Genomic DNA, 27662 nt, shown 5'->3' with positions numbered 1-27662 from the left:
AATCACGAGGGGGATATACAGTACGTACAAGGGGGGGAATGGAGTGGGGGGGGGGGGGGGGATGTGGGTTATACTATATACCATACTATCTTTCAGGAAATACCATGATGGAAGCCTGGTCCCAGATCTGTATGTGCTTTAGTATAGCAAATTCTCTGACTATCATTGTCAAATACAAACTGATCTAGGATCAGGCTACTGTCTCCTTCATAATCAAATTGTAAACAGGCATATTAGTGGCGTTTATAACAGTTAAAATAAATTAAATGATATGTACACAGTTTGGCAGGGGTAGGTCTACAGAGGTCGGCAAACCGTAGTGATGTCACAATACCATTCCGACTCTAGAATGATATTGAGATTCTAGAATGACATGGAACTTGGTGGTGTCAACATGGCCGCCAGTGGAACTCTACATTTCAGACAGTTTGCCGATCTCCATCTATCTACAACTCAAGGTATAACGGGGATGGGGGGTGGGACTACCTTCCTAAAGTGGTTAGTGTGTGTAGGTGTATGAGGTGGAGGGGGATATTCCCCAAGGTGAGGGCATGTAAGTGTGTGTCGTCACACCCTCTTCGTGTGAGTGTGTGTGCAGGTATGTGTGTAGGTTGGGGGACGAGGCCGGGCAGGGGGATGTTAGACAGTGTTCTCCTCACTAGGGGGCTCAGCATTGGGGGGCTCCAGAAGAGTCTGTTGAACTGTAGAGAGAGAGAATGAGAGAGACAGAGAGAGACAGAGAGAGAGAGAGAGAGATTAAACTGACAGTAATAAACCTGATCACACTTTAAACAAACTGCAACTTCTAAAGCTTAATAATGCCTTCATAAACCTTTTCCAACTAGAGTCAGCATTATCACCATTTTCAATGGGAGGGCATTTCATCTACTCTAATCAAATCCACTTAATTTGAAGTAAATTACAAAAGGCTGCACATTGTCACAAAGTTGACTTTTCCATGGGAAGCGAGGTGTTGGTTGTGGATATGACTTTTCCTATGGATTCCCTGAGGAGAGGGACGTTGGTCGTGGAGATTACTTTTCCTTTGGATTCCTTGAGGAGAGGGACGTTGGTCGTGGAGATTACTTTTCCTATGGATTCCCTGAGGAGAGGGACGTTGGTCGTGGAGATTACTTTTCCTATGGATTCCTTGAGGAGAGGGGTGTTGGTCGTGGAGATTACTTTTCCTTTGGATTCCTTGAGGAGAGGGACGTTGGTCGTGGAGATTACTTTTCCTTTGGATTCCTTGAGGAGAGGGACGTTGGTCGTGGAGATTACTTTTCCTTTGGATTCCTTGAGGAGAGGGACGTTGGTCGTGGAGATTACTTTTCCTTTGGATTCCTTGAGGAGAGGGACGTTGGTCGTGGAGATTACTTTTCCTTTGGATTCCTTGAGGAGAGGGACGTTGGTCGTGGAGATTACTTTTCCTTTGGATTCCTTGAGGAGAGGGGTGTTGGTCGTGGAGATTACTTTTCCTTTGGATTCCTTGAGGAGAGGGGTGTTGGTCCGTACAGGAGTTGCAGCGATGGGACAAGACTGTAACTACCTATTGGATACCACGAAATTGGGGGGAAGAATACAACAAAAAAATGAAACTAGCTCCGAGACAGGATTGTGTCAAGGCACAGATCTGGGGAAGGGTACCAAAACATTTCTGCAGCATTGAAGGTCCCCAAGAACACAGTGGCCTCCATCATTCTTAAATGGAAGAAGTTTGGAACCACCAAGATCCTTCCTTGAGCTGGCCGCCCGCCAAACTGACCGATGGTCACGCTGACAGAGCTCTAGAGTTCCTCTGTGGAGATGGGAGAACTTTCCAGAAGGACAACCATCTCTGCAGCACTCCACCAATCAGGCCTTTATGGTAGAGCTGCCAGACGGAAGCCACTCAGTAAAAGGCACATGACAGCCCGCTTGGAGTTTGCCAAAAGGCACCTAAAGGACTCTCAGACCATGAGAAACAAGATTCTCTGGTCTGATGAAACCAAGATTGAACTCTTTGGCCTGAATGCCAAACGTCATGTCTGGAGGAAACCTGGCACCATCCCTACGGTGAAGCATCGTGGTGGCAGCATCATGCTGTGGGGATGTTTTTCAGCGGCAGGGACATGAAGACTAGTCAGGATCGAGGGAAAGATGAACGGAGCAAAGTACAGTGAGATCCTTGATAAAAACCTGCTCCAGAGCGCTCAGGACCTCAGACTGGGGCGAAGGTTCACCTTCCAACAGGACAACGACCCTAAGCACACAGCCAAGACAACGCCCAGCCAGAGCCCGGACTTGAACCCGATCAAACACCTCTGGAGAGACCTGAAAATAGCTGTGCAGTGACGCTCCCCATCCAACATGACAGAGCTTGAGAGGATCTGCAGAGAAGAATGGGAGAAACTCCCCAAATACAGGTGTGCCAAGCTTGTAGCGTCATACCCAAGAAGACTTGAGGCTGTAATAGCTGCCAAAGTTACTTCAACAAAGTACTGAGTAAAGGGTCTGAATACTTATGTAAATGTTTTATTTATTTATTTTTTATATATAAATTTGCAAAAATGTCTAGAAATCTGTTTTTTATTTGTCATTATGGGGTATTGTGTGTAGATTGATAAGGGGACAAAACAATTTAATCCATTTTAGAATAAGGCTGTAACAAAATGTGGAAAAAGTCAAGGGGTCTGAATACTTTCCCGAATGCACTGTAGATAGGACCTCTATGGGTGATTAGGTTGTTACCTTGTGGTTCTGTGGCCACCACAGCCTCTGGGTTATCAGTCTTCACCAGGTCTGCATTCAGGCTCTCTGTAACAGGACACAACAGTCTGGTAAATCTGAGAATTTATCTAGATACTATTATCTGATTATAGATTATTATATAGAATCATATCCACATTATACCACAATATCTAAATCACATATTACGATAACCCCAGCTAGTCTCTTACGCTGTATGCTGAAGCAGAACTTCTTCTTCTGGTAGGAGACGTAACTGGTAACCATGCCAACCAGCGCCACGCCAATGGCACTGATGATCCCGGCGATGGTTCCGGTCTCAGCCACGGTGTCTGGAGCACAGAGTAACACAGGGGTGTAATCAATAGCCAATAATCAATATTAGACACATCTTGGCCATGCATAATGTTTCATAAAAATATTGTTGTTGTTGTCATACCATAGTTGTTGTCATCAGCAGCAGACTGGCTTCCACCACGTCCACCTACAGGAACAAATAGAAAGATGTGAGGTGCAATCAATGTAAATGCATTTAATAAGGGTCTCTGTGTCCTGATAGAGAATATTAACTAGCTACCCAGATGTAAATACTGTTTATTTATTTGTCCTATTAAAACAAGACATGTACCTTTAAGTAGGATTTAAACAGAGTATCTTCAATAATGAATCATTAAAATAAACAAGCAATGGTAAAGGTCTGAACAAAGAAGAGTGTCTTCAAGCTCTTTTTTTGTTTGTTTATCTAATAATTTCCCCTATCTAAGATCATGCATTACCTTTGCCTTTGTCAGGGTTGTAGGTGTCGTCTTTCCCAACGTCAAACAGATCATCGTCTGAGAAAGATCCACCTAAGAATAGGGATATAGAATCAACATTAACTGGCAACCCTAACCTGACACACCAGGCTCCAAGCCAGGGACGGCCCCCGCTCAAACACAGCCAACGTCCCCAAAGGAAGGTCTCCAGAAAGTGGAGAAAGTTCAGCAGACGAGGGGGTCAGTCACAGTATATAGAGGACAAGCGCTGGTCCTCCAGTGTAAAGATAGAATAAGGAAAAAGAAAAGGACCAGGGTTGCCAGATGTCATTCAGGGAGGAGAAAGAAGATTAGCCTTTGACAAGATCCAGAGGGAGCGACACAGTTAGTTGCCAGATATTATGACCTCTTTGGCAGGAAACGAGAGTGGCCTCTAGAGAAAGTTAGTGAGGATATAGACCATCAGTTATGCTTTGTGCACAGTACACCCACAGGACACCATGAGGCTGAGAGAAAAGGTTGCTGTTTTAAAGCAAATTTCCTGCAATTCTATACATTTTTGAAAGATAATTAAAGCTAGAATATAGGTGTGTTGACTGTGATAAAGGCACTGGATTATGAACTGTCTTGTGTGATAAATGAACAAATGAAATAGGCAGTGGCATGGTGCATATAGCCATAGAAACAGTGGCTTATTGGGGGTGTGGCTTTCAGTTAGGTCTTTTTGGCAACCCATCCTGTGAGAGTGAATGTCATATGTACTGTTATATTTGATCAGACTAACCCAGCGTACTGCTTTCTATGAATTCGTTTGTATGTTTAGGTAAAAAGACAAATAATATTGTTCAAGCCATAGCTCCCCAGTAGGTGAGAGAGAGAGAGAGAGAGAGAGAGAGAGAGAGAGAGAGAGAGAGAGAGAGAGAGACAGAGAGAGAGAGACCTTTAGAGACAAAGAGAGAGAGACAGACAGACATAAAAGTTAGAGTGACATAAAGAAGGACAGAGAGATCGGATATTAAAAGCCCAGTAGAAAGGCAGGGTTTAGTTTATCCAGGTAGGTCAGGCAGGGTTCTTACCCCCGTTCCCTCCTCTGTTGTTGGGGTCTCCCCTGCCCCCGCCTCCAATACCTTTATCTGACGAGACATGACACCACATCAACCCTCTGATCCTATACTGGGCTAATATAGTGTTACTATGAGAATAATATACAGTGAGGGAAAAATGTATTTGATCCCCTGCTGATTTTGTACGTTTGCCCACTGACAAAGAAATGATCAGTCTATAATTTTAATGGTAGGTTTATTTGAACAGTGAGAGACAGAATAACAACAAAAAAATTCAGAAAAACGCATGTCAAAAATTTTATAAATTGATTTGCATTTTAATGAGGGAAATAAGTATTTGACCCCGTCTCAATCAGAAAGATTTCTGGCTCCCAGGTGTCTTTTATACAGGTAACGAGCTGAGATTAGGAGCACACTCTTAAAGGGAGTGCTCCTAATCTCAGCTTGTTACCTGTATAAAAGACACCTGTCCACAGAAGCAATCAATCAGATTCCAAACTCTCCACCATGGCCAAGACCAAAGAGCTCTCCAAGGATGTCAGGGACAAGATTGTAGACCTACACAAGGCTGGAATGGGCTACAAGACCATCGCCAAGCAGCTTGGTGAGAAGGTGACAACAGTTTGTGCCATTATTCGCAAATGGAAGAAACACAAAATAACTGTCAATCTCCCTTGGCCTGGGGCTCCATGCAAGATCTCACCTCGTGGAGTTGCAATGATCATGAGAACGGTGAGGAATCAGCCCAGAACTACACGGGAGGATCTTGTCAATGATCTCAAGGCAGCAGGGACCATAGTCACCAAGAAAACAATTGGTAACACACTACGCCGTGAAGGACTGAAATCCTGCAGCGCCCGCAAGGTCCCCCTGCTCAAGAAAGCACATATACAGGGCCGTCTGAAGTTTGCCAATGAACATCTGAATGATTCAGAGGAGAACTGGGTGAAAGTGTTGTGGTCAGATGAGACCAAAATGGAGCTCTTTGGCATCAACTCAACTCGCCGTATTTGGAGGAGGAGGAATGCTGCCTATGACCCCAAGAACACCATCCCCACCGTCAAACATGGAGGTGGAAACATTATGCTTTGGGGGTGTTTTTCTGCTAAGGGGACAGGACAACTTCACCGCATCAAAGGGACGATGGACGGGGCCATGTACCATCAAATCTTGGGTGAGAACCTCCTTCCCTCAGCCAGGGCATTGAAAATGGGTCGTGGATGGGTATTCCAGCATGACAATGACCCAAAACACATGGCCAAGGCAACAAAGGAGTGGCTCAAGAAGAAGCACATTAAGGTCCTGGAGTGGCCTGGCCAGTCTCCAGACCTTAATCCCATAGAAAATCTGTGGAGGGAGCTGAAGGTTCGAGTTGCCAAACGTCAGCCTCGAAACCTTAATGACTTGGAGAAGATCTGCAAAGAGGAGTGGAACAAAATCCCTCCTGAGATGTGTGCAAACCTGGTGGCCAACTACAAGAAACGTCTGACCTCTGTGATTGCCAACAAGGGTTTTGCCACCAAGTACTAAGTCATGTTTTGCAGAGGGGTCAAATACTTATTTCCCTCATTAAAATGCAAATCAATTTATAACATTTTTGACATGCGTTTTTCTGTTTTTTTTGTTGTTGTTATTCTGTCTCTCACTGTTCAAATAAACCTACCATTAAAATTATAGACTGATCATGTCTTTGTCAGTGGGCAAACGTACAAAATCAGCAGGGGATCAAATACTTTTTTCCCCCCTTACTGTACTACAACTCTACTATACTACTACTACTGCAGTATACAGACTATCAAACCCTAATATACTAATACTATACTACCACTCAGCTATACTACCACTGTGACTATAGTAAACAGACTATCAAACCCTGAAATACTATTATTACTATACTACTACTCTACCTTACCATTACTGTACCTGTAGTATACAGACTATGAAACCCTCATTTACTAATATTATACTACACTACTACTGTGACTATAGTATACAGACTATCAAACCCTAATATACTAATAATACAGCCTACTACTACTACTACTACTACTACTACTACTACAACAACAACATTCTAACCGGCTACACCACTACACTATTGAATGCCATACTATGCCATCATATAGTACTCTACACAAACAAAATAAGAACAAAAGTAATTCATACAGTGCCTTTCAAAAGTATTCATCCCCCTTGGCATTTTTCCTATTTTGTTGCATTACAACCTGTAATTTACATGGATTTTTATTTGGATTTCATGTAATGGACATACACAAAATAGTCCAAATTGGTGAAGTGAAATGAAAAAAATTACTTATTTCAAAGAATTCTACAAAATAACGGAAAAGTGGTGCGTGTGTACAGTGGGGAAAAAAAGTATTTAGTCAGCCACCAATTGTGCAAGTTCTCCCACTTAAAAAGATGAGAGAGGCCTGTAATTTTCATCATAGGTACACGTCAACTATGACAGACAAAATGAGAAAACAAAATCCAGAAAATCACATTGTAGGATTTTTTATGAATTTATTTGCAAATTATGGTGGAAAATAAGTATTTGGTCAATAACAAAAGTTTCTCAATACTTTGTTATATACCCTTTGTTGGCAATGACACAGGTCAAACGTTTTCTGTAAGTCTTCACAAGGTTTTCACACACTGTTGCTGGTATTTTGGCCCATTCCTCCATGCAGATCTCCTCTAGAGCAGTGATGTTTTGGGGCTGTCGCTGGGCAACACGGACTTTCAAATCCCTCCAAAGATTTTCTATGGGGTTGAGATCTGGAGACTGGCTAGGCCACTCCAGGACCTTGAAATTATTCTTACGAAGCCACTCCTTCATTGCCCGGGCGGTGTGTTTGGGATCATTGTCATGCTGAAAGAGCCACGTTTCATCTTCAATGCCCTTGCTGATGGAAGGAGGTTTTCACTCAAAATCTCACGATACATGGCCCCATTCATTATTTTCTTTACACGGATCAGTCGTCCTGGTCCCTTTGCAGAAAAACTGCCCCAAAGCATGATGTTTCCACCCCCATGCTTCACAGTAGGTATGGTGTTCTTTGGATGCAACTCAGCATTCTTTGTCCTCCAAACACGACGAGTTTAGTTTTTACCAAAAAGTTCTATTTTGGTTTCATCTGACCATATGACATTCTCCCAATCCTCTTCTGGATCATCCAAATGCACTCTAGCAAACTTCAGACGGGCCTGGACATGTACTGGCTTAAGCAGGGGGACACGTCTGGCACTGCAGGATTTGAGTCCCTGGCGGCGTAGTGTGTTACTGATGGTAGGCTTTGTTACTTTGGTCCCAGCTCTCTGCAGGTCATTCACTAGGTCCCCCCGTGTGGTTCTGGGATTTTTGCTCACCGTTCTTGTGATCATTTTGACCTCACGGGGTGAGATCTTGCGTGGAGCCCCAGATCGAGGGAGATTATCAGTGGTCTTGTATGTCTTCCATTTCCTAATAATTGCTCCCACAGTTGATTTCTTCAAACCAAGCTGCTTACCTATTGCAGATTCAGTCTTCCCAGCCTGGTGCAGGTCTACAATTTTGTTTCTGGTGTCCTTTGACAGCTCTTTGGTCTTGGCCATAGTGGAGTTTGGAGTGTGACTGTTTGAGGTTGTGGACAGGTGTCTTTTATACTGATAACAAGTTCAAACAGGTGCCATTAATACAGGTAACGAGTGGAGGACAGAGGAGCCTCTTAAAGAAGAAGTTACAGGTCTGTGAGAGCCAGAAATCTTGCTTGTTTGTAGGTGACCAAATACTTATTTTCCACCATAATCTGCAAATAAATTCATTAAAAATCCTACAATGTGATTTTCTGGATTTTCTTTTCTCAATTTGTTTGTCATAGTTGACGTGTACCTATGATGAAAATTACAGGCCTCTCTCATATTTTTAAGTGGGAGAACTTGCACAATTGGTGGCTGACTAAATACTTTTTTTCCCCACTGTATGTATTCACCCCCTTTGCTATGAAGCCCCTAAATAAGATCTGGTGCAACCAATTACCTTCAGAAGTCACACAATTAGTTAAATAAAGTCCTGTGTGCAATCTAAGTGTCACATGATCTCAGTATATATACACCTGTTCTGAAAGGCCCCAGAGTCTGCAACACCACTAAGCAAGGGGCACCACCAAGCAAGCGGCACCATGAAGACCAAGGAGCTCTTCAAACAGGTCAGGGACAAAGTTGTGGAGAAGTACAGATCAGGGTTGGGTTATACAAAAATATCTGAAACTTTGAACATCCCACGGAGCACCATTAAATCCATTATTAAAAAATGGGAAGAATATGGCACCACAACAAACCTGCCAAGAGAGGGCCGCCCACCAAAACTCACGGACCAGGCAAGGAGGGCATTAATCAGAGAGGCAACAAAGAGACTAAAGATAACCCTGAAGGAGCTGCAAAGCTCCACAGCGGAGATTGGAGTATCTGTCCATAGGACCACTTTAAGCCGTACACTCCACAGACCTGGGCTTTACGGAAGAGTGGCCAGAAAAAAAATAAGCAAAAAGGCATGTGGGAGACTCCCCAAACATATGGAAGAAGATACTCTGGTCAGATTAAAATTGAGCTTTTTGGCCATCAAGGAAAACGCTATGTCTGGCGCAAACCCAACACCTCTCATCACCCCGAGAACACCATCCCCACAGTGAAGCATGGTGGTGGCAGCATGCTGTGGGGATGTTTTTCCATCGGCAGGGACTGGGAAACTGGTCAGAATTGAAGGAATGATGGATGGCGCTAAATACAGGGAAATTCTTATGGGAAACCTGTTTCAGTCTTCAAGAGATTTGAGACTGGGACGGAGGTTCACCTTCCAGCAGGACAATGACCCTAAGCATACTGCTAAAGCAACACTTGTGTGGTTTAAGGGGTAACATTTAAATGTCTTGGAATGGCCAAGTCAAAGCCCAGACCTCAATCCAATTGAGAATCTGTGGTATGACTTAAAGATTGCTGTACACCAGCGGAACCCATCCAACTTGAAGGAGCTGGAGCAGTTTAACCTTGAAGAATGGGCAAAAATCTCAGTGGCTAGATGTGCCAAGCTTATAGAGACATTCCCCAAGAGACTTGTAGCTGTAATTGCTGCAAAAGGTGGCTATAGAAAGTATTGACTTTGGGGGGGGGGGTGAATAGTTATGCACGCTCAAGTTCTCGTCTTATTTCTTGTTTGTTTCACAATAAAACATATTTTTCATCTTCAAAGTGGTAGGCATGTTGTGTAAATCAAATTATACAAACCCCCCCCAAAAAATCAATTTTAATTCCAGGTTGTAAGGCAACAAAATAGGAAAAATGCCAAGGGGGGTGAATACTTTCGCAAGCCACTGTACATAAATAATAACAAAATAAACAATAACCTGCTTGTCCCTTGTTCTTGTCCTTCCCTCCAATGTCGTTGTTGGGATCCAGAGCATCACTCAGGTCAAACTCAGAGGCTGCAGGGAGAGGTCACAGGCCAGAGGTCAAAGATCAGGGGTAAAAGTTCAATGGTGAGTCGGGCAAGAAAAATGGGATTGATGGAATCTACAGTATATCTAACATGCCTCAACCAGGAGGAAAACCAAACAGCGTAGTCACAATATACCGTATCTGTGAAGAGATACATTCTATACATGGAAACTTCATGTCTACTGGCCTCAAACTCAACTCTGGACCTGTAAGCCAGTTCCCTCTAATCAGGGACTGATTTAGACCTGGGACACCAGGTGTGTGCAATTCATGATCAGGTAGAACAGAAAACCAGCAGACTCCGGACCTCGTAGTGGTAAGAGTGGAGTACCCCTGGTGTTCAGTATCAGTTTCTCCATACATTGTACAGATACATAAATACATACAGACAAACATGAACACAAATGAAGACGAGCTTCCAGTAGCCACACAGTTGAGAAAACATCTGCTAAACTATAACGTGTGGAAGACATTCAGGTAGCACTCACATCTACTCTATTTTGGTACTCAATAAATACCGAATGTCGAAAGGTCATTCAAAGGTCACACTGTCCATTTGTTGGGTCACTTGGTTGAATTCAAGAAGATGACAGCATTCTGTGGCTAAAAAAACCAACAGAGATGATGAGATGCAGACACAACACGACACACACACACACACACACACAACGTGTGGCAACAGACAGACACAACATGTAAACAACATGGTGAGCGTACCCACAGTGTCTACAATGGCATGGTACACAGGATGTCATTGACGCAGGCAAGATATCACTACAATGTGTGTGAATGTATAGACGTGGACCGTGTCCCAATAATCTTCACTGGCTTCCTTTTCTCCTCTCCTCCATTTTAACCAATAGGAGTTGTCATCTGTCCAGTCCAATCAGATCAATGGTCATGAGAGAAAGCAGATACCAGGAACAAGGAAGCTAGTTTACATCAGAGCTATTCAATATAGAGAGTTTGGCAAACTAGCCTCCATGTTGGTTCTAAACATTCCATGACATTAACCTTCTAATCTGCTTTCTAATTTTAATGCATGGAACATCTGGTGTCAAAATGGCCGACCATTAAAACAATACAATCTCAAACAGAGTTTGCCAGACTCTGTATATCTACACCTCTGTTTTAGATTGAAGGGACATAGGAATTGTCTTCTGACAGGAGCCGTACGTCACTCCAACGCAGCGCTAGTCCTTCGACCAGCAGTGCAGATGGGTGAGCAGCTACATGATGGGGGGGAGGGGCATATATCGATACTAATAGATAGGCACCGTCTGAAATGGCACCCTATTCCCCACATTGTGCACTACTTACTACATACTACCCTATAGACCCTGGGCAAAAGTAGTGCACTATATAGGGAATATGGTGCCATTTGGGACAGACTTGACAACAACGGGATGGTGGTTCTAACTGGGGAATGGGGATGGTTTGTTAACAGACCTGCGTTCAAGTACTTTTCAAAATCATTTCAAATACTTGATCTGTGCTTGATTGAGCTTGCCTGTTTTAAACGGCACATGTCTGGCACTCTAGGCAGGCTACAGAAAAAGCTCAAAGCATTTGAAACATTTTGAATAGTATTTGAATCCAGGTCTGTTCGTTAAGCGAGCAGTACCAACCAGGCTGGGGCTTAGGTGGGGTGTGGGGGCCCTTGGTGGCGCGGGGCAGCAGGCCAGGGCGAGGGCTGGGCTCAAAGTCAAAATCAGCCTGGATCTCATCTGTTAGTGTAGTGAGTGCTCAGGGGTTAGTATAGCCTGGTTAACATTCAGTCTGGTTTAACCAGGCTAAGCTTAATGCTAGGCTTAGGGCTAGATTAAATCCGGAGTGAGGAAGATTCGCTATTGCATAATTGAAATTGAATGGCAATGTTCTTGCGTTCACGGTGACTGCATTCAAAGTAAAGGCTGCAGATGTCGGCTCAATCAGAAATTACCTTTACATTTCAATTGCGCTATAACGTGGTTCTTCCACGCTCCGGATTGAATCCAGCCCTTAGATTAGTAGGGTTAAGACAAATTCTGTACAGGTCTGTTAATGTAGTGATCTCTCTAGGGATAGCTAGTAGGGTTAATGGAATCACATACAGCACTAAAGTAGAGGTGCATGTGAGGTTCAGGGCGCACGGACACGCGCACGGACACGCACAGACACACACACAGACACACGCACAGACACACACACAGACACACGCACAGACACACACACAGACACACGCACAGACACACACACAGACACACGCACAGACACACACACAGACACACACACAGACACACGCACAGACACACACACAGACACACGCACAGACACACACACAGACACACACACAGACACACGCACAGACACACACACAGACACACGCACAGACACACGCAGGATAAGAATAGTAGGCTGACTACAATTGACATACACGTTAATACCACAACATAGGCAAGGTGTGCAAGGGCAAGACTGACCAACCAAATAAGGGACGGCATGTTTCACAAGAGAGGTACAGACATACATGTGTTGATGGTACCATGGTATCACAGTAGTGGTTCTCAAAAGATGTTAGTGTAGTGATCCATCTTAAGCATTGTCTAGACTATGTCGTCAATAGTTTACCCATCAACTGGGTTAAGGCTGTTCCAGCCAAGTCAAACCTCAGACTGCATTTAGCTGAGAATCATGATCTATTGACAAGCAAACTGGGTCTGTCTACTGTAGCCATTTCATTGCTAAGTACATCCCCTGGCACTTTGGGTAAAAGCCTCGAATAAACAAGAGACTTCATGCATGCTGGTTTAGTAGAGTAGCAATTTTAGTATGGTAGTTAGTAGTATATAGTAGCAGTCTTAGTATGGTATTTAGCAGTATATAGTAGCAGTCTTAGTATGGTAGTTAGTAATAGTATATAGTAGCAGTCTTAGTATCTTAGCTAGTAGTATATAGTACCGGTCTTAGTATGGTAGCTAGTAGTAGTATATAGTAGCAGACATAACTTTAGCAAGTAGGCATTTCTCCATTCACTTATTAAGTGTAAAGTGTCTGATTAGAAAGCCTGTATGCTATGGTGGTTTCTTCCCTCATGTCTCCTCTGGTTTGGGCTTGAGCGGGGCCTTAGTGGCTGTGGCTTTAGGAGGAGCCTTAGGGTGTGTGTGTATGCGATCTCACCTGGCTTGGGCTTGTGTGGCGGGGCCTTAGTGGCTGGGGCTTTAGGAGGAACATTGGTGGTGGTGATCTTCTCATCTTCTCCAAAGAACTCTGACAGGAACATCATCACAATGAGCACGAGGAACATCGCCACAATGAGCACGAGGAACATCGCCACAATGAGCACATGAGGAACATCGCCACAATGAGCATATGAGGAACATCGCCACAATGAGCATATGAGGAACATCGCCACAATGAGCACATGAGGAACATCGCCACAATGAGCACATGAGGAACATCGCCACAATGAGCATATGAGGAACATCATCACAATGAGCACATGAGGAACATCGTCACAATGAGCACATGAGGAACATCGTCACAATGAGCAAATGAGGAACATCGTCACAATGAGCACGAGAAACATCGTCACAATGAGCACATGAGGAACATCGTCACAATGAGCACATGAGGAACATCGTCACAATGAGCACATGAGGAACATCATCACAATGGCTGAGGTCAGTACAGTCAAACGAGGGTTAGACTCAATCCAGACCGTGGAAGAGCCGCGTTATAGCGCTATTTACATTGAAAGGCAATGTTCCCACATTCGCCGGGGACAGCGTTTGCGGTAAACGCTGCATATGTCGGCTCAATCGGAAGTTACCTTTAAAAAGGTAATGAACAGTTTTTAATTAAATTGAATAATATTTCATCATTTTGTTACGTTCCCCAGCAAGAAAACCAACTCAATATTAGGAAGGTGTTCTTAATGTTTTGTACACTCAGTGTATGTCTCGCCTTTCATCTGTGTCTGGTGTTAGCTTGTTGCTGCCTAGCTAGGTCTTCATCTGTCTGGTGTTAGCTAGTTGCTGCCTAGCTAGGTCTTCATCTGTGTCTGGTGTTAGCTAGTTACTGCCTAGCTAGGTCTTCATCTGTCTGGTGTTAGCTAGTTACTGGCTAGCTAGGTCTTCATCTGTCTGGTGTTAGCTAGTTACTGCCTAGCTAGGTCTTCATCTGTGTCTGGTGTTAGCTAGTTACTGCCTAGCTAGGTCTTCATCTGTCTGGTGTTAGCTAGTTACTGGCTAGCTAGGTCTTCATCTGTGTCTGGTGTTAGCTAGTTACTGGCTAGCTAGGTCTTCATCTGTCTGGTGTTAGCTAGTTACTGCCTAGCTAGGTCTTCATCTGTCTGGTGTTAGCTAGTTACTGGCTAGCTAAGTCTTCATCTGTCTGGTGTTAGCTAGTTACTACCTAGCTAAGTCTTCATCTGTCTGGTGTTAGCTAGTTACTGGCTAGCTGACCTGCCAGCATGGAACAACACATGTCTCACAAGAGACATGCCAAGCATTTCTATCCAAAACAAATATTATGGGTGATATTTTAGTCACACTCAAAAGGCTATTTTACATGGAAATCAGAATGACTGTCCGGGACCTTTAAATGTCAAGTACGCTATAAGCAGATCTTCCACGGTCCGGATTGAAACTAGGCCTAGATTGGAGACACTTCAAGACAATTCCCATTCATAACATACTCATTATTAATGCATAATACCTGCTTAGGAGATGTGGATGATTTACCAGCCTTGTGCTTAAGCATGTGGTAAGTAGGCCTATAGTGCATAGCTACAGTATAGAGTACAGAGTAAGCCTACACACAGTATCTGACTTATGCTGATTTAAGGGGAAATCCAATGCACCAGTGGAGGCTGCTGAGGGGAGAACTGCTCATAATAATGGCCGGAGCGGAGCAAATGGAATGGCATCAAACACATGGAAACCATGTGATGGTATTTGATACCATTGCACTGATTCCGCTCCAGCCATTACCACGAGCCCGTCCTCCCCAATTAAGGTGCCACCAACCTCCTGTGCCTTGTGCTAATGTTAGAACCTTAGATATAATCAATAACAGAAAATACACTACATCTTTATTAGTAGGTTTTCAAGTGGTCAATACCTGCTTAAATACCTGCCAGTTTAATATATGTAAATAAATGAGGACCCCTGTGCTCACTCATGTGAGCACTGTCGCTACAGCACAGGCGGATATAAATCAATAGCAGAGAAAGTCTATATCCAGATGGATCTGTGAATCTGGGATCGTTTACCTTCTCCTGCCCCTTCTACTGGTTTGGGTTTGGGGGTTGCTGCTGCTGAGAGAAGAGAACAAGAGAAGAAAACAAGAGAAGTGAACAAGAGAAGAAGTGGAGAACAAGAGAAGAGAACAACAAGAGAAGAAGAGAAGAGAACAACAAGAGAAGAGGAGAAGAGAAGAGAACAACAAGAGAAGAGGAGAAGAGAAGAGAACAACAAGAGAAGAGGAGAAGAGAAGAGAAGAGAAGAGAAGAGAACAACAAGAGAAGAGGAGAAGAGAAGAGAAGAGAACAACAAGAGAAGAAGAGAAGAGAAGAGAACAACAAGAGAACAAGAGAACAACAAGAGAAGAGAAGAGAGCAACAAGAGAACAACAAGAGAAGAGAACAACAAGAGACGAGGAGAAGAGAACAACAAGAGGAGAAGAGAACAACAAGAGAAGAGGAGAAGAGAAGAGAACAACAAGAGAAGAAGAGAACAACAAGAGAAGAAGATTAGAGAACAAGAGAAGAGAAGAACATCATCATACAGAATGTAGCTACATCAATACATAGTCAGAATGATGATATGAATTAATATAAAACATGCAGTCAGACAGTGCATTAAAGCTACAATCTGCAATTGGTACCGCAATTTTGGGACTTTTTTTAAATGAACGACTTCATAGCCAGCGTATACAAATATATTGTCTGAAAAATGTCATACGGAATATAGCTACATCAACACAGTCAGAATGTAACTAAATTAGTAGTCAGAAGACTTCATACTCAGGGACCAGAAACACATTGTCAGATAATAGCATACAGTGCCTTCAGAAAGTATTCACACCCCTTGACTTTTTCCACATTCTGTCGTGTTACAAAGTGGGATTAACATGGATTTAATTGTCTTTTTTTTGGTCAACAATCTACACAAAATACTCTAATGTGAAAGTGGAAGACAAATTATAACATTTGTAAATATGTATGCAAAATAAAACACAGTGGCAAGAAAAAGTACATGAACCCTTTGGAATTACCTGGATTTCTGCATGAATTGGTCATAAAATGTGATTTGATCTTCATCTAAGTCACAACAATAGACACACACAGTATGCTTAAACTAATAACACACAAATTATTGTACTTTTCTTGTCTATATTGAATACATCATTTAAATATTCACAATGTCGGTTGGAAAAAGTATGTGAACCCCTAGGCTAATGCCTTCTCCAAAAGCTCATTGGAGTCAGGAGTCAGCTAACCTGGAGTCCAATCAATGAGACGAGATTGTAGATGTTGGTTAGAGCTGCCCTGCCCTATAATAAAACACACAGAATTTGAGTTTGCTATTCACAAGAAGCGTTGCCTGATGTGAACCATGCCTCGAAGAAAAGAGATCTCAGAAGACCTAAGATTAAGAATTGTTGACTTGCATAAAGCTGGAAAGGGTTACAAAAGTATTTCTAAAAGCCTTGATGTTCATGTTCAAGTACAATAATACTTTAGTACCTTATTGTAATCAGGATGCATGTTTTGGAATATTTTATTCTGTACAGGCTTCCTTCTTTTCACTCTGTCAATTAGGTTACTATTGTGGAGTAACTACAACATTGTTGATCCATCCTCAGTTTTCTCCTATCACGGTCATAAAACCTCTAACTGTTTTAAAGTCACCATTGGCCTCATGGTAAAATCCCTGAGCGGTTTCCTTCCTCTCCGGCAGCTGAGTTAGGAAGGACGCCTGTATCGTTGTAGTGATTGGGTGTATTGATACACCATCCAAAGTGTAATTAATAACTTCACCATGCTCAAAGGGATATTAAATGTCTGCTTCTTTTTTTTTTACCCATCTACCAATAGGTTTGATTTTATTTTATTTATTAGGATCCCCATTAGCAGACTGCTGGTCTTACTGGGGTCCGAAACTTAACGAAAAAATACATTACAGACAAAAAAAAAGACTTTACAATTTACATACATTTTAAAACATTAACATTTAGTGTGTGTGTGTGTGTGTGTGTGTATCTATCAGTTACACATACATGTCAGTACATACACACAACAAGTAGGTCACATGGGGGAGAGGCATTGTGCCGTGAGGTGTTGTTTTTTAAACCAGGTCTGCTCTTCACTTGCGCTATATAACATGGAAGGGAGATCCATGCACTTTTCTGTGAGGCATTGGAAGACCTCCCTGGTCTTTGTGGTTGAGTCTGTTTGAAATTCAGTGCTTAACTGAGGGACCTTACAGATAATTATATGTGTGGGGTACAGAGATGAGGTAGTCATTCAAAAATCATGTTAAACTACTATTGCACACAGAGTGAGTCCATGCAACTTTTTATGTGACTTGACTCAAGACATTTCTGCTTTTCATTTTAATTTGTTAAAAACATTCTAAAAACATAATTCCACTTTGACATTACGTGGTATTGTGTGTAGGCCAGTGACAAAATAAATCTCAATTTAATACATTTTAAATTCAGGCTGTAACACAACAACATTTGGAAAAAAGTCAAGGGGTGTGAATACTTTCTGAAGGCACTGTACATGAATCCATTGTCCATGAATTCATGGTAGAGATGTATGATTTCATATAGTAGATACTGCAGTAGTAAGTCTCAAGTATATGAATATTGTGTATTTTACAGTCTGACTGTCTTTCTGTACTTACGTGTTTTAGAGACATCGCCATCCAAGGCATCAGACAGGTCAAAGCCACCTTCATTCTGGGACAGAGCTGGAGGAGGAGGAGGAGAAGGAGGAGGAGAAGGAGGAGGAGAAGGAGAAGGAGAAGGAGAAGAAGGAGAAGAAGAAGATGCTCAAATCAAATCAAATGTTATTTGCCACATGCGCCGAATACAACAGGTGTAGACATTACAGTGAAATGCTTACTTACAAACCCATAACAAACAATGCAGTTTAAGAAAAAAATTTATAGCAAATAATTAAAGAGCAGCAGTAAAATGAAATAACAGTAGGGAGGTTATATACGGTCTAAGGCACTGCATCGCAGTGCTAACTGTGCCACTAGAGATCCTGGTTCGAATCCAGGCTCTGTCGCAGCCGGCCGCGAACGGGAGACTCATGGGCGGCGCACAATTGGCCCAGCGTCGTCCAGGGTAGGGGAGGGAATGGCCGGCAGGGATGTAGCTCAGTTGATAGAGCATGGCGTTTGCAACGCCAGTGTTGTGGGTTCGTTTCCCAGGGGGGGGCCAGTATAAAAATAAAATAAAAATATATATATGTATTCACTAACTGTAAGTCGCTCTGGATAAGAGCGTCTGCTAAATGACTAAAATGTAAATGTAAATATACAGGGGGTACCGGTACAGAGTCAATGTGCAGAGGCACTGGTTAGTAGAGGTAATTGAGGTAATATGTGCATGTGGGTAGAGTTAAAGTGACTATGCATAAATAATAAACAGAGTAGCAGCAGCGTAAAAGAGGGGGGTAGGGGGTGGGGGGGGGGGGGGCAATGCAAATAGTCCGGGTAGCCATTTGATTAGCTGTTCAGGAGTCTTATGGCTTGGGGGTAGAAGCTGTTAAGAAGCCTTTTGGACCTAGACTTGGCGCTCCGGTACCGCTTGCCATGCGGTAGCAGAGAGAACAGTCTGACTAGGGTGGCTGGAGTCTTTGATAATTTTTAGGGCCTTCCTCTGACACCGCCTGGTATAGAGGTCCTGGATGGCAGGAAGCTTGGCCCCAGTGATGTACTGGGCCGTACGCACTACCCTCTGTAGTGCCTTGCGGTCGGAGGCCGAACAGTTGCCATACCAGGCGGTGATGCAACCAGTCAGGATGCTCTCGATGGTGCAGCTGTAGAACTTTGAGGATCTGAGGACCCATGCCAAATCTTTTCAGTCTCCTGAGGGGGAATAGGCTTTGTCGTGCCCTTTTCACGACTGTCTTGGTGTGTTTGGACCATGATAGTTTGTTGGTGATGTGGACACCAAGGAACTTGAAGCTCTCAACCTGTTCCACTACAGCCCTGTCGATGAGAATGGGGGCGTGCTCAGTCCTCTTTTTTTTTTTCCTGTAGTCCACAATCATCTCCTTTGTCTTGAGCTTGTTGAGGGAGAGGTTGTTATCCTGGCGCCACACGGCCAGCTCTGACCTCCTCCCTATAGGCTGTCTCATCATTGTCTGTGATCAGTCCTACCACTGTTGTGTCGTCGGCAAACTTAATGATGGTGTTGGAGTCGTGCCTGGCCATGCAGTCATGGGTGAACAGGGAGTACAGGAGGGGACTGAGCACGCACCCCTGAGGGGCCCCCGTGTTGAGGATCAGTGTGGCAGATGTGCTGTTACCTACCCTTACCACCTGGGGGCGGCCCGTAAGGAAGTCCAGGATCCAGTTACAGAGGGAGGTGTTTAGTCCCAGGGTCCTTAGCTTAGTGATGAGCTTTGAGGGCACTATGGTGTTGAAAGCTGAGCTGTAGTCAATGAATAGCATTCTCACATAGGTGTTCCTCTTGTCCAGGTGGGAAAGGGCAGTGTGGAGTGCAATAGAGATTGCATCATCTGTGGATCTGTTGGGGCGGTATGCAAATTGGAGTGGGTCTAGGGTTTCTGGGATAATGGTGTTGATGTGAGCCATGACCAGCCTTTCAAAGCACTTCATGGCTACAGACGTGAGTGCTACGGGTTGGTAGTCATTTAGGCAGGTTATCTTAGTGTTCTTGGGCACAGGGACTATGGTGGTCTGCTTGAAACATGTTGGTATTACAGACTCAGTCAGAGACATGTTTAAAATGTCAGTGAAGACACTTGCCAGTTTGTCAGCGCATGCTCGGAGTACACGTCCTGGTAATCCGTCTGGCCCTGCGGCCTTGTGAATGTTGACCTGTTTAAAGGTCTTACTCACATCGGCTACAGAGAACTTGATCACATAGTCATCCGGAACAGCTGATGCTCTCATGCATGCTTCAGTGTTGCTTGCCTCGATGCGAGCATAGAAGTAATTTAGCTCCTCTGGTAGGCTCATGTCACTGGGAAGCTCGCGGCTGTGCTTCCCTTTGTAGTCTGTAATAGTTTAAGCCCTGCCACAAATGCTAAAAGTAATTGAAAGATTTCAAATAGTATTTGAACCTAGGTCTGCTGCCAACCAACCCTTCTTCAATCCTTTCCATGATCCACGTTCCAGTGTAGTGACGAATGCAGTGGTTGCTGTCATATCAAGATGTCAACAAAGACTCCTTGCATTCCTCAAGCACATGGGACAGAAGCGCTATTGTGTCCATACAGCAACGCACACATGCGCACGCACACATACACGTCTCTTTTTCAAGTTTTTTCAAGTCTCCTCACAATGAGTGATAATGATAGATCTAATGGCCTACAAGGGGTATTTTTTCCCTCCAATTAAATAATTGTGCCAGACTTGCAACCTGTGCCTCATTATCATTGGGTAGATAAAACCTGAGTAGTCTCATTATCATTAGGTAGATAAAACCTGAGTAGTCTCATTATCATTAGGTAGATAAAACCTGAGTAGTCTCATTATCATTAGGTAGATAAAACCTGAGTAGTCTCATTATCATTGGGTAGATAAAACCTGCGTAGTCTCATTATCATTAGGTAGATAAAACCTGAGTAGTCTCATTATCATTAGGTAGATAAAACCTGCGTAGTCTCATTATCATTAGGGGGGGTTAAAGGTTATCTTTAGTAGGAAGTTGTCCTTACCTAGACACTGATCTAAAGACAGTTTAGCATCCCCCCCTTCCCCCCTAATAAGACAAATGAATGACCTACTTACGATTAGAGGAGACACTTTTGATCATTATCATTATGTATCAGACACCCATCTTAATAATAACAATGACTGCCATTTCATGAGTTTGCTTGTGAAATTCACATCAGTCTAAGGCAGCATCCTGTGTCTAATGTTAGCTCCAAGGGTCAGAGAGCAGCATTCTACACGTGTCTGAGAAAGGAACTATCCCAGCACACGCACACTCACACACTGAAAGGTGAACGTCGTCAAAGGGGAAGTAGACACAGATAGGGCTGTTGCGGTGACCGTATTACCGCCACACCAGCGGTCACCAGTCATGAAGGCACTCAAATTCCATGTGACCGTTTAATCACGGTAATTAGGCTTCTCCAAGCTCTGATGCTGCTCATGGTCATTAGTAGCCTACCAAACTTGCTAACTGCCTGGTACTCAGCATTCTATTGTCCCTCTAATCAAATCAAATTTTATTGGCCACATGCGCCGAATACAACAGGTGCAGACATTACAGTGAAATGCTTACTTACAGCCCTTAACCAACAGTGCATTTATTTTTAACAAAAAAGTAAAAATAAAACAACAACAAAAGAAGTGTTGAGAAAAAAAGAGCAGAAGTAAAATAAAATAACAGTAGGGAGGCTATATATACAGGGGGGTACCGGTGCAGAGTCAATGTGCGGGGGCACCGGCTAGTTGAGGTAGTTGAAGTAATATGTACATGTGGGTAGAGTTAAAGTGACTATGCATAAATAATTAACAGAGTAGCAGCAGCGTAAAAGGATGGGGTGGGGGGGCAGTGCAAATAGTCTGGGTAGCCATGATTAGCTGTTCAGGAGTCTTATTTACATTTTAGTCATTTAGCAGACGCTCTTATCCAGAGCGACTTACAGTTAGTGCATACATTATTTTATATTTTTCATACTGGCCCCCCCGTGGGAATCGAACCCACAACCCTGGCGTTGCAAACACCATGCTCTACCAATCGAGCTACATCCCTGCCGGCCATTCCCTCCCCTACCCTGGACGACGCTGGGCCAATTGTGCGCCGCCCCATGGGTCTCCCGGTCGCGGCCGGCTACAACAGAGCCTGGATTCGAACCAGGATCTCTAGTGGCACAGCTAGCACTGCGATGCAGTGCCTTAGACCACTGCGCCACTCGGGAGTAGTGGCTTGGGGGTAGAAGCTGTTGAGAAGTCTTTTGGACCTAGACTTGGCACTCCAGTACCGCTTGCCGTGCGGTAGCAGAGAGAACAGTCTATGACTAGGGTGGCTGGAGTCTTTGACAATTTTGAGGGCCTTCCTCTGACACCGCCTGGGTGTCAGAGTGGTCTAAGGCACTGCATCGCAGTGCTAACTGTGCCACTAGAGATCCTGGTTCGAATCCAGGCTCTGTCGCAGCCGGCCGCGACCGGGAGACTCATGGGCGGCGCACAATTGGCCCAGCGTCGTCCAGGGTAGGGGAGGGAATGGCCGGCAGGGATGTAGCTCAGTTGATAGAGCATGGTGTTTGCAACGCCAGGGTTGTGGGTTCATTTCCCACGGGGGGCCAGTATAAAAAATATATATATATATGTATTCACTAACTGTAAGTCGCTCTGGATTAGAGCATCTGCTAAATGACTAAAATGTAAATGTAAATGTATAGAGGTCCTGGATGGCAAGAAGCTTGGCCCCAGTGATGTACTGGGCCGTACGCACTACCCTCCGTAGTGCCTTGCGATCGGAGGCCAAGCAGTTGCCATACCAGGCGGTGATGCAACCGGTCAGGATGCTCTCGATGGTGCAGCTGTAGAATTTTTTGAGGATCTGAGGACCCATGCCAAATCTTTTCAGTCTCCTGAGGGGGAATAGGCTTTGTCGTGCCCTCTTCACGACTGTCTTGGTGTGTTTGGACCATGATAGTTTGTTGGTGATGTGGACACCAAGGAACTTGAAGCTCTCAACCTGTTCCACTACAGCCCCGTCGATGAGAATGGGGGCGTGCTCAGTCCTCTTTTTTTTCCTGTAGTCCACAATCATCTCCTTTGTCTTGGTCACGTTGAGGGAGAGGTTGTTATCCTGGCACCACACGGCCAGGTCTCTGACCTCCTCCCTATAGGCTGTCTCATCGTTGTCGGTGATCAGGCCTACCACTGTTGTGTCGTCGGCAAACTTAATGATGGTGTTGGAGTCGTGCCTGGCCATGCAGTCATGGGTGAACAGGTAATGGTAATCACTCTGACATCAATGCAAATGTAATCGAAAATCTAATCAAACACTTCATGAGAGCCCATGTTGCCCAACATTTCTATAGGCGATGAAATTGCGCGAGAAAACATAGTGATGGCCTCTAATAAAAAGAGGAGGATCCCATCAAGCTTCCTATAGGCTACGCCTACTATATTTATTTCTCAACTTTCCTAATATTAAGAAAATATTAAGCACATTGCTTACCTTTACAACAGGAGTATAGCCTACTTGGCTGGCATGAAAATTAACCACAGGAAAAGCGTCCTCCATTCGCTATTTAAGTGCAGAGATTATATTGTATTTTTCCCACTGCCCCTGTTTCGAGACAGGTGCATGATAATGGTCCATTCTAAATCAAAACAAATGTCACACATATATTATTTAGTATATGTAAAGACAAGATTAAATCAAGAATAGTGTGATGGGTGACAATATTAGCCTAGCACTTGTGAATGATATATTATGACTTGTGAATGATGCCCAGCTTAAGGCAAGAAACAAAGCCTTGGTTTTTTACTTGTTCAAATCATAGTGGCACACCTCATGTAGCCTAGCCCATAGGCCTATATGTTTTGATAAGGTTTGTATCACAACTAAAGTGGCCAAATAACTTCTTAAAATTAAGCACATTCATCCGCTTTACAAGGGGTATAGAGCCTAACTGGCATACATAAGCAGCGTGTGAGTTTCAAGTTTGGGGAAGATCATTACTATTGCTATATTACGCCTGGTATAACTATTGCTACTTAGCCTGTCACCGTGCACCCGGCCTTGTCACCGTGCACCCGGCCTGTCACCATATACCCGGCCTGTCACCATATACCCAGCCTGTCACCATATACCCAGCCTGTCACCGTGCACCCGGCCTGTCACCGTGCACCCGGCCTGTCACCATATACCCAGCCTGTCACCATATACCCAGCCTGTCACCGTGCACCCGGCCTGTCACCATATACCCAGCCTGTCACCATATACCCAGCCTGTCACCATATACCCGGCCTGTCACCATATACCCAGCCTGTCACCATATACCCAGCCTGTCACCATATACCCGGCCTGTCACCATATACCCAGCCTGTCACCATATGCCCGGCCTGTCACCATATACCCGGCCTGTCACCATATACCCGGCCTGTCACCATATACCCAGCCTGTCACCATATACCCAGCCTGTCACCATATACCCAGCCTGTCACCATATGCCCAGCCTGTCACCGTGCACCCGGCCTGTCACCATATACCCAGCCTGTCACCATATACCCAGCCTGTCACCATATACCCAGCCTGTCACCGTGCACCCGGCCTGTCACCATATACCCAGCCTGTCACCATATACCCAGCCTGTCACCGTGCACTCGGCCTGTCACCATATACCCAGCCTGTCACCATATACCCAGCCTGTCACCATATGCCCAGCCTGTCACCATATACCCAGCCTGTCACCATATGCCCAGCCTGTCACCATATACCCAGCCTGTCACCATATACCCAGCCTGTCACCATATACCCAGCCTGTCACCATATACCCAGCCTGTCACCATATACCCAGCCTGTCACCATATGCCCAGCCTGTCTTTGTCTTTGCACCTTCCCTCCCCTGCAGAATAGGGGAAACAGCCCCTTGTCCCTCCCTCTCGGTCACATGATGACCCCAGACCAACCATGTGACTTCTGATCAACCACTTTTTGACTATCATGTATGGATCTTGGAAAAATAACAAGTCTGTATGAATGCATGTCCATTGTTCCCCCAATACTGATGAAGGCTTGTCCATTTGACTCCTGTTTCTGTTTTAAGAAATTAAACTTGAAGGGGCGGTTTCCTTTTCCTAATAACTTTAGATGGAGATTCTCCATTGAGTATGCTGTTTTGCCCCCTACTAGGCTTAATCTGTCTGGGAAAACACCCCCAAAAGATTAGCCTATCACCAGTGAGTGAGGTTTTCCTTTTCCACATGTATATATGTTGCTCATAGCAACTAATTACTTTCTACACCAAAGGAGTAAATTAGCTAGATATAATTTATCATGTCAATATTGAATTCCCAACATGAACAGTCATCTCTATAGAGACGGTATAGACGGTTCCTGCATGGATCCTCAGCTGCTGTGTATCAAAGTGAATAAATAATCGATTTCTCTGTTCAATGACGACCCCCACATGGTCCTGTCTGCATCCTGTCTGGGGACTGATCTCATTACATTTCATTAAGGGTGTGGCAGGGTGTAATGTAACCCCAAAATAAAGCTCACACACACACAACCTAAAAGCTTGCATGCTGCCCACACACACCCCTCCTCTCTCCTTCCCACACACACCCCTCATCCCCCTTTCCCAAAGAAAAGACTGCAGCTGAGGCTTCACCCCTCTCCTTTCCTCCCTCCACCTCCTTTCCTCCTCCTTCATCCCCTCATCCCAAAATCCAAACCCCTCCAGCTAAAATTTGCCAAGTGTGCACTAATCTATGAGGGGTGTCAGGGCCGACAGACTGAACTGTAAACATGCGGTCAGGTCATTGAAGCAGTAATAATGTGAACAGAACAGAATAGGGACTCGAGGACTAGACATGTCCTCATGGTCTTAAAATGACACGCTCAGTGTGCGCATGTGCGAAGGGAGGAAACTGGCACCCTGGAGGTTTCAACCTGCACCTGCCATGGAGAGAACGAAAGAGCGACCCTTCGAAGATAATTAAATAAAGACCCTCGACTCACTGAACCAGACCTCATAATATAACCATTCAGTCAATAACACCCATACTCTCTTATGTGTATAGTCTAAGTGATCCACCACAAATTAAAACCATAGGCTGTAAATTATTTTTAGACAATTATCATCAGTATAGCATAGCTCTTTCTTTAATTCATGCTTATCATTTGTGATAAACAAAGATTACTTTACCCATTTAAATACATCTATATAACCCCTAAATAACACCTAGCCTATATCAATCATGAATATAATATCTTACTGTGTCTGCTATAGGATGTATGTCTGATAACATGATGTCCTAATATTCTGGTCCCGTGTGGCTCAGTTGGTAGCGCGCATGAGACTCCAGGGTTATGGGTTCGAATCCCACGGGGTACCAGTACGAAAGAAAAAAAGAAAGTATGAAAATGTATGCACTCACTACTGTAAGTCGCTCGTCTGCTAAAATGTAAAAATAGTCTACCGGCACTGATATGTGACTAGACTGCAAAGACATTAGCATCTCAGGGAACGTGTTTTATCCCACATCTATATATATATATAAAGCTTCGTCTTGTATCATTAGAATTCACATCTAAATGTGTGATAGAAAGAGATCAATTTGGATTGTGGAATCGAACATATGGAACATCAGTTCGCAGCCAGACTGGCTGGTCAATATGACTAGGTCCAAACCTGACACATGTAGGCTAGGCTACTTTTTGGCATGACTGGGTTAGGTTGTTAGGCTAACACATCTGTAGTGTCAGTATGTAGACGTAATAGGTATCCATTGTAATCTATGCAGCGGCTTGCTGCCGCCCGTGTACCGTTATTCGTTGTAGAATAAAGGAATACCTCTAAAAAAAAAAAAAAATTGACCGAGGAAACAAAACACTGATGAACTAGGCAATAGCGTGAACCACAACAAAGAAGAAAGAGAGAGAGAGGCCTTAGAATTGAATTGAGAGAGGGGTTGGGCGAAACACTTACCTTTCATAGCTAGCAGCGAGACTACTAGAAAGAGCGACCACGCCGAACATTTCCCCATGTTTGAGATTCGTCGTTCCGGCGTTGTATCGATACTGGTTTAAAATACCGTTACACTAACGATAAAAACGACTTATAGTCTTCTCTCGCTGCCTGCTTGCTACAATGTAGCGATTTGTTGGGCGTTGAGCCGCTTGAAAGCGCTACTTTGATCCTAAAAAATCTTTGTTTGGCGGCGCCTGTGCGACAGTGGCGAACAGTTGGCTGCAACTGAACGGAAAGTCTGCAGTGAGAATGAGAGTGGTGCGGCTGTGCGCCTGTGGAGAAGCGAGAGAGCGGTAGGTAGGCGCAGCCTCTACAGCGAGAATCACATTACAGTGGCGGTGTAGGGCGGATCCTTTCCGTTTTTACAGACAACAGACAGAGAGACACAGTGGTGATTTAAATCCCGTTATTCTCTATTCCAATGGTGAAAAAGGCCTATGATGATGCCATATTGGATATTCAGAACTGGCCTGTAGGCTTGATCTGAGTAAGGGTGTGTAGGCTAATAGACAATGCATGATGTTGAACTTTCATTAGCCTACAGCTATTAGGCAGACAGAATGGTTGTGATTTAAATACAGTTATTTCCCATTCCATAATCTCTATGATGAATAATAAGGTTGTACCATATTGGCCTCTAAAGGGTGTGTAATATAATGCATGATGTAGAAGTTCAATTTACATTTTAGTAATTTAGCTGACGCTCTTATCAAGAGCAATTAGGGTTAAGTG

At 44.0% G+C, this 27662-nt stretch overlaps 1 protein-coding gene across 5 annotated transcripts; it reads right to left on the bottom strand.

The window, feature by feature from the left end:
* Positions 1-39: 39 nt before the first annotated feature.
* On the bottom strand, positions 40-27256 carry LOC121554720 (CD99 antigen-like protein 2). Of its 5 annotated transcripts, none has more exons than XM_041868427.2 (12): positions 26889-27256; positions 17911-17976; positions 15270-15314; positions 13175-13264; positions 11644-11742; positions 9925-10002; positions 4556-4612; positions 3501-3572; positions 3164-3208; positions 2937-3056; positions 2728-2793; positions 40-701 (listed from the first exon to the last, which is right to left on the bottom strand). In XM_041868427.2, exons 1-12 carry the CDS (start codon positions 26944-26946, stop codon positions 640-642), a joined length of 858 nt encoding a protein of 285 aa, XP_041724361.1. In that variant the 5' UTR covers positions 26947-27256; the 3' UTR covers positions 40-639. The 5 variants fall into 5 exon arrangements, with proteins under 5 accessions (XP_041724361.1, XP_041724362.1, XP_041724364.1 ...); XM_041868428.2 differs by having other exon boundaries at positions 15270-15311; XM_041868430.2 differs by lacking the exon at positions 11644-11742.
* Positions 27257-27662: the final 406 nt, after the last annotated feature.

The sequence above is a fragment of the Coregonus clupeaformis genome, chromosome 39 (genome assembly GCF_020615455.1).
Source record: "Coregonus clupeaformis isolate EN_2021a chromosome 39, ASM2061545v1, whole genome shotgun sequence".
Classification (NCBI taxonomy): domain Eukaryota; kingdom Metazoa; phylum Chordata; class Actinopteri; order Salmoniformes; family Salmonidae; genus Coregonus; species Coregonus clupeaformis.
Note: the sequence above shows the minus strand (reverse complement) of the source record. Positions and strands in the feature narration are given on the sequence as shown.